Source organism: Vombatus ursinus, unplaced genomic scaffold, assembly GCF_900497805.2.
Source record: "Vombatus ursinus unplaced genomic scaffold, bare-nosed wombat genome assembly UNPS02014770.1, whole genome shotgun sequence".
Lineage (NCBI taxonomy): Eukaryota > Metazoa > Chordata > Mammalia > Diprotodontia > Vombatidae > Vombatus > Vombatus ursinus.
In genome coordinates, this window is record NW_020954548.1 from 39,426,587 (window position 1) to 39,434,544 (window position 7,958).

The 7,958-nt window shown below is 42.8% G+C and overlaps 1 protein-coding gene across 1 annotated transcript; it reads left to right on the plus strand.

Annotated features, from left to right (window-relative positions):
- The first annotated feature begins 1,500 nt into the window (after positions 1-1,500).
- Positions 1,501-2,596, plus strand: LOC114043643 (pancreatic progenitor cell differentiation and proliferation factor-like). Its single transcript, XM_027862708.1, has 2 exons — positions 1,501-1,886; positions 2,533-2,596. The coding sequence occupies exons 1-2, from the start codon at positions 1,501-1,503 to the stop codon at positions 2,594-2,596; spliced, it is 450 nt and encodes a 149-aa protein (XP_027718509.1).
- Positions 2,597-7,958: the final 5,362 nt, after the last annotated feature.

Consider the following 7,958-nt stretch of genomic DNA (forward strand, 5'->3'; position numbering starts at 1 on the left):
AGGGAAAGTGAATGAATGATGGATGTAAAAGCACTTGAAGAAGACAAATGCTTTACTTATGCAGGGTACGCAATTGCTATTATCCTGGTCTCACCTCATACTGCCGACTCCATAAGGACAGAAGCAGGGCATGAAGGACTTCACAGTATTTTCTTCTCCCCTTGAAACTTATGTGGTACAGTGGGTGAAAACCGCAAAGCCTAATCTTACCTCAGAAAATAGATGTTCTACCTTGAGCAAGTCATTTAACCACTGTGTACCTCAGTTTCTTCATCTGTAAAATGAGGAGGTTGTACTCCATGGCCTCCAAAGTCCCTTCCAGCTCTAAATCCAGGAGACAGAATATGGGCATCCTCCCCACTTGAGACATAGGCTCCCACTTTAGAGGTAGCTGTTGGATCCCACAGTCCCCACTTTACCCTACACTGGCATATCCCATTCTTAGTCATAGGACTTTAGAGCTGAAGGGCCTGTAGAGGTCTCTGGTCTAAGCACTTTACTTTAAAGATGAGGGCACTGAGGTCAAGAGAAGGTAAGCAACTTGCTCCATGAGATCACAGAACTAGGAAGTGGCGAAGATCCCTTCACTAACCTTACAACTCCTGCCACGAACAAGGAGGATACGAATGCTGTGGCATTGACTAGATTGGGCTTACTTTTTGGTTGTTCAGCTTTGCTCTTCGGAGGACAAGGAAGGCTGTGTTTCCACACTGGGAAAGAGAAGAGCATCAAGCCTGTCCTATTGGTTCCTGATTCAGTCTGGGCAGGTCTTAAAGAAATCTTTTATGGAATTCTTTCATCCAGAGGATCAGGGCTAAGAAGCAGGTATTTGGGAGGGATCCAAAGGAAAGGTACAGAGTTAGCCCTCACCATCTTCCATGCAATTACTCCTGTTTACCTTCTGCCTCTAAGCCTGGACCTATATTCAGGTCCCTGGCCCTAGGCAGTTCAGATGTTGTGCACTGTAGGGGACTCTACTGCTTCCAATGGAAGGCCTCCTGGTACAGGAAGGGAGTCCAAGTTTCTCACATCACATTAGATTAGGTAATATTAACTGGACCTATGTCGGGGTAGCCAGAGACCTAGCTCTGCTCTGCCCAGACAGGCTTACACTTAGGAAGCAGCAAAAGGGCGGAGTCCTTCCTAGATGTGGGACTACCTTCTCTAACCGCAGTTATGTGCTCCTAAAAGGGAAAAATGGATCAGGACAATGTACAGGAAGGGTGATCCTGCTTCCTTGGTTTAGGTCTAATTCTAATCATATGTAGGCGATATGCTAAACTGCTCCTAGTAAGAAACAACAGATCAAACCCAAAGAACTCTTGAATTTTCATTGCCACGGAGTATCCACCCGTGATCTTGTTTACAAATGGGCCCTGTGGCCTAGCACCCCCTTCCCCCAAGCCGGGTCACCCGTGATCATCCCCCGCAGCCCACTGCCTGACGGGCTGCTTGGAAGCCGCCACTAAGGTTTACATCATCACAACAAGAACTGGCAACATGGCAGCAATTCCATCCAGCGGTTCACTCTTAGCAACCCATGACTGCTACCGAAGGCGTCTGGGTTCCACTTCCAGCAACAGGTCCTGCGGAAGTGCTGAGAATTCTGGAGAAGTGATCCCCCATCATCCTGGTCTTCCCAAATCAGACCCAGGCCACTGGTGGGCAAGCTTCTTCTTCGGGAAGTGGAGTCATCCATTCATGACAACTGTGTGGGAATCCCCAGAGCACTCAGGAACTTTCCAGGTTGTTCATGGCACCATCACCCGTGACCTGGCTCAGGAGGCCATGAGGGAGCGGCGTGTGAGTGAGCCCAACAAGACCAGCACTGGGCCTTCTGCAGGACCAGCAGCACCCTCCTTGCCGCCCCCATCCCCACTTCGGAAGTGTGCTAGGCATCAGAGCCCATTTCCCCCTCCCCTCCCCTCCCCTCCCCCCTCCCTCTCCCAACTATTCCCTTAGAATAGCCAGGCTGTTTAAGTGTAGAAGTAGTTGTGCTGTGTGTGTGTGTTTTAAAGGAAAACAAAAGCAAAACACCAAAAAACAAGTTAAAAAAACCCCACAGCTATTTTTTTACTGTGAATCACCTATGCGCTCTCCAGCAGCCTCAGTAACTTGTTTACTTTGTACTCAACAGAAACTAATAAACTTTGAGCAGCCTTTAAAAAAAAATCCAATTGTCTCCCAGAATTCATGTACAATATGCAAGTTCTCCCTCCCCAGGAAATCTAGATTCAGGGCCCCCTCCCTGCTGAGAAGAGGGAACTAGGGAAGGGTCAGGGAAAGCCAGGGTAAAGCAGATTTGTTTGTTCAGTGTCTGGTATGTATTAAACATCTGGCTAGTTATTGGCTTGGGTATTGGTATCTGGATGCTTCTTAGGGAATGTTCCTGGTATGTGTAAAATGGGAAAGGTTTAGGAAATTATGAACAAAGGGATTTTCAAGCTTCTAAGAGGTCATTATCCACTAGGGTAGGGTAGTAGGGGAAGGCACCTAAAGTTCACCTTTGATACACCCCAGATCTTATTACAGCTGGATTAAATGCATTGATGGAGAGGGCCTGATCCACGACACCAACAGCTACCATATCTGGTGAGAGGAGGGACATGAGATAAAGAATTGTTTCTGTCTGAGGACCACAGCTTCCTTACTCATTTCATCTAAAGACATCCAGTCCTGGGCTATGAGGTGAGTAGGGGAGAAATGCTATGAGGCATACTCACTTTCTCTTACCAGGACCAGCAAAGCAGAAATAACCATCCTCCAAAACAATTTACAAAAACTTTATTTTCATGGAAGGAAAAGAGGGTTAAATTAAAAGGTGATTAGCTAACATAGTCATCAAGTACAATCCAGAATACTCTTTGTGTTCTACCTGGCTAGGTGTGTCTGTGGAAGAAGACATTTCTGATGCTAAATGCCTCTTTCCCTTCTGGGGCCAAACTTGGGAGTTACAGTTATCAACCTATGGGCTTATCAGAAGATTGAAACATGCTTACAGTTTCTGATGAAAGGTGGAAAAGCAGGGGAGTGATTCCCTTTCGCATATTAGAAAGTGCTCCCCCAATACTCCCCCCACCTCAATGACCACTCTCCATTTTGTTCATCCCAATGGTTAATTTGGTCCTGATAGAGAAACAACAAAGTAAGTTTCTAAGAATACAAAGCCTAGGTTGGGGTACTGTGGCATTCCCTTGGATTTATAGTGCCCCACCAGAAACTGGGGAATCAGAATCCTTCCTTGAGAAAACTCCAGGTGGGAAGTCAGTCCCAAGTGTACCAGGAGGGCAGCACATACCAGTTATAGCAAAATTCTTACCCTTATTCTGATTTCTCTTGCTCAATGTTATTTCTTTTGGGTATATGCTAATTGTCATTTTAAAAAGCTTCATTGACCAAACAGCATCTACATTTTATAGGGGCTCTGTTCATCATGCAGTTGGCAATGGGCAAGGGGGTCCTTTTGAAAGATTAACTTGGAATTAGAAAGTATCTCCCTTCAACCCCTCCCCCCCAGCTGAGACTAAGGGCACTGAAGGAGTGTTTCTCCCCTCATTCCAGAATAAGATCATGCACCGTGGGGTACTGACTCAACAGCATTCTGATGCTAAGCAGTGAAATGTGACCTATGCTTCCCACCCACATGAGCAATTAGAACAGCAAGCTTCTTGTGTGGGGGTTTTCATACTGTCAATACCCGCAAGACGAGACAGGCAACAGAGACCACTGTCTCCCAGAAGGATAGAAGGTCCAGGGCTGGGCTGACAAGTGTTTCCTTTCTGAACAAACACCCACATCTATTGTGACCAAAAGAAGTGACTACACTAGAGCCTGGTAACCCACTGGGTACACCTTCTCAGGGGTATTCATTTAATTGGCAGAATGGAAAATGCCATTAGCTGAAGGAGTAACCTTGCTTTTACATCAAGCTCTTGACAGCATCCCCTGGATTGTAGGAAAACAACAGGAGAATGTGGGAGGAATTTTCTTGCATGGAGACATCAAGAGCTGGTCATGTTGTTTTCACCATTTTTCACATACACTAAAAAGGAACAAATGAATCCAATGGGAACTGACTGCTAGGGCAGTTGGAAGGATGCAGGAGTCTAAAGGACTGCCTCTATTAAGAGTACAGGATGGTGCCAGAGACTTAGCCACTCAAAGCAAGATCAGTATTTTCTTCAAAATAAACTTTTAATACTATTAAATTAACAAGAGTCCTTATACTTAAAGCTTCCTATTAGACCTCGAAGGGCTTCCAAGGAGCTCAATTTCCACATTTGCTCTTTTTACAAATAAAGCAATGGAGGCTGAGAAAAGTGATCTACTCCCAGGTTATTGTCGACTTGAAAGAGAATCTAGGATCCCTGCTTCCAAGGACCACTGATGCAGACTTTCACCTGTTCATGGCCTTTTTATCTGTTTAGTTTTTGTCAATGTTTTCCCACACATGCTCCACAAAGGATCCACCCAACATGCTAGGTCCTTTTGTCAGTCTTTTTACATTTTCTGGGTACCACCCTTGATCCCAATCCATGACAAGACCAACTCCATCTCCAGTCGTTAACTTCCTCAGTGATATATCTTTTTTTTTTGGCTAGGCAATGGGGTTAAGTGACTTGCCCAGGGTCACAGAGCTAGTAAGTATTAAGTGTCTGAGGTCACATTTGAACTCAGGTCCTCCTGAATCCAGGGCCAGTGCTCTATCCACTGTGCCACCTAGCTGCCCCGAGTGACATATCTTTTATGCCATGTCTTGCACACAGGTCACAAATGCAGCAGCCTACTTTTGCCCACCATCTTTTGGGTCATCTGCAACTTCAACTCTTTTAACATTTTGATGTTCCATGATTAATGACATTGTATCACAGGGAAAACATTTGTGTAAAAGAATGGTGTTTATGCTGTGGAGTAGCTTGGGATCATTTAACTGCAAAATTCCCCCAAAGCAATCCATCCTGTTCTCTTCTTCCTGTCCAATATGCTGTCTTTGCACTCCCATTCAATTTTGAGACAATTTACTATCCATCTGCAACCCATGTTGCAGATATACACACACACCAACTCAATGGTCTAGTCACCTAACTATATATCATAGTCAAGACAATGGGAATTTTGAGCCATTTAGTTTTTCCTATATGGATTTCTGAGGCAATCTCTTTTGGGAAATCATGGGCTCACTGATGAGGTAATGATCTGGATTATAATATTATTTTCAAAGAGGAATATCTCACTAAAGGGAAAAACTCTCTTCCATTTATTGGACTTTGCACAGTACATCTTCTGTGCAGTGGCAAATGCCTTTGCCAAGCATTTCTCTCTCCATTTGTGTCTCTCTTATCTTAATAATAATGTTATTGAATAGTTATCTTTGTAGTTGCATTTATTAAGGGTTTTTGCATGATTTTAACATGTGCATGAGTCCCCTTATTGATCTATCAAGTCAAATGCTTTTCTGAAACAACAAAAAATCTGAAATGGGATCTTGCATTCTCTGCACCTTTTATTCAATAGAACTGACAGATTATTGTCTGCCTTACAGAAACATTTGTGAAAATTTGCCTATACCCTTACAACATTCAACAAAGATATTCTTTATATATGCATGGAACAGTCCATTAAAGATTGTATACAGATGAGAAAGTATACATGTAGCTTTCTAGTTATTAATGGTCTCATCTTTTTGGATAATAATGCAGTCCATGTTTGTTTGTTTTTTCCATTATTTTGATATGTTCCCCTACCTACGCTATCTTATTAAACAATCCTTCAGTGCTTTCATGGTTGCTTTACTATTAGATTTCTTGAATATACTCACAGTCTGGTCTAGTGCTGCTCTGCACAACTATCTTCTTAACATCAGGGACTGAGGCACTAGGACTCATGTACGATGATTCCTCTGTCACCAATTACGAAGACAGATTATGGAAATTTTGAAAAATTTGTTCTGTTTTCCATCTATTTGCTGGCCTCCTGCCTGTTTCATTAATGAATGCTTTGCATTTAAGATGCTGACCTCACTTGTCCTCATTTTCACCACTTTATGTTGTCATATGAGGTGACACTTGGATATTTTGATACAGTTGTGATCTCCCTGCTGTAGGTACTTCCTCCAGTGACAGTGATCATAACCAATCTATGCCTTCTCATCCTGTTTTAGGACACATCCTTATGTAAATTCTCTATAGAGGATGTTGGGGGCTTTTTCTAGATCTCTTGACACAGTATGGAAGCATATCGGCTATCTATTAGTTATCCCTCATTCACATTTGGCCCACTTTCTTTTCTAGTCATACATTTCTGTGATGGCTTTATGTTTATCCTGTGGAATTCTTGGCATGTGGTCTGCTCATGACCACCACGTATTTCTCCAATGTCCTTTAATTTTAACTTCACTTCTTCAGTGACTATGACATTCTATGACTTAAAGTCATAGACTCCACTAGAAAAAATATCATTTAAAAATATAGGTATTTGTTTCAGGAAGAAGCTTGAGATCAATTAAAAAATGCTACACAATTTTATAAGTCAAGCTTGCCTGCTTACCTCCTCCTAATAAATTCTGAGCACAGGATATAGTAATACTGCTTATAATCTGCCACCATCCTTTGTAGTATTTTAACAAAAGAGTTTATATTCTAAACTGATATTGCTTTTGGCTCCATGTTTTTACACATATCAAGGAGTGACTTGGTGAAAAAGCATTTATTAAACACAAGGCACTGTGCCAAAGAGATCATGTTATTGGTTAAAGTAGTTTTGTGGCTTTTTTGGCCTACCTGTTGTGGTAACTGCTTTATATCAGGTAAGCTTTTGCAGGAAATTATAATCCAGTCATAACATTTGCATTTTTCCATTTCCCTTTTTTGCAACATCAACAACTTATTTGAATAGGTCAGATTTGTAGCTGTAACTTTCCCTTTATCTTTTCTTCTAATTTGATATTATTTTGACTGTTTCTTGCTCTAGTCAGTGGTCTGACTCTATGACTACTTATGATTTGACTCCCAAATCTATAACCAGTCTGTTAAAATATAGTGAATCAAATTTTGTTATATTGTTCAGTGCTTGCCATATGCAACACCTTACCTATCTCATGGAGTTGTTGTGAAGACTGAATTACATATTTGCCAAGTACTTGACACAGTGTTTGGCACATAGGTGCTTAATAAATCCTTTCCTTTCCTTCCCTCCCTCCTTTCTTGGGGACAGTATTCATGGCATTTTGCAAGATGAAATCAACTGAAAAATCACACCTTCTCAGCACTACCTGCCCCTGGGGCCTCTCCCTCTCTCTGACTGGAGAGGACATTGGAGAGTTCCTCTCAGATCCTCCCCCATTTAAAGAGGGCACCCAGAGAATTCACCCATCTGTCCCCTTTTCTGGACCTCATGATCATTAGAAAGTCCATTGTTCTGCGAGACAAAAATCAACTGTAAAACTCTCACGTCCTCAGACTACTTTTCACTCTGGCTCTAGGACTTCATTATGCCAGGTCACTTTCTCCCCTCTCTCTCTCCTCCCTCCCCCACTCGCATGTCTCAGCTTTTTTTTTTTAAGCACTGTCTTTCCACATTAGATGGTGATCTCCTTGAGGTCAGTAACTGTCTTATGCCTTTCTTTGTATCCCTAGCACTTAGTAGAGCGCCTGGCAGGTTGTCATTCAGCCAGTCTACCTCTTTGCGATCCCATGAACCATAGCACACCAGGCCCTGGACCTGAGAGGCTCATCTTCTGATGTCACGCACTTTATACTGTCCATGGGGTTCTTCTTGGAGTGGTTTGCCATTTCCTTCTCCAGCAGATCATCTTTTATCAGAACTCTCCACTATGACCTGTCCATCTTGGGTAACTATCCCTTGCAAAGCATAGCTCATAGTTTCATTCATCCCTCCTGGATCACTGCTTTCTCATGGGGGAGGGACTTGCATAACCTCGTACGCAGCAGGCACTTAAC

Bases quoted from the DNA above. Each gene is read 5' to 3' on its own strand.
- LOC114043643 (XM_027862708.1), top strand. From the start codon at position 1,501: ATGGCAGCAATTCCATCCAGCGGTTCACTCTTAGCAACCCATGACTGC. The intron at 1,887-2,532 runs GTGTGCTAGGCA...ATCTTATTACAG, and splicing joins CCCCCATCCCCACTTCGGAA to CTGGATTAAATGCATTGATG.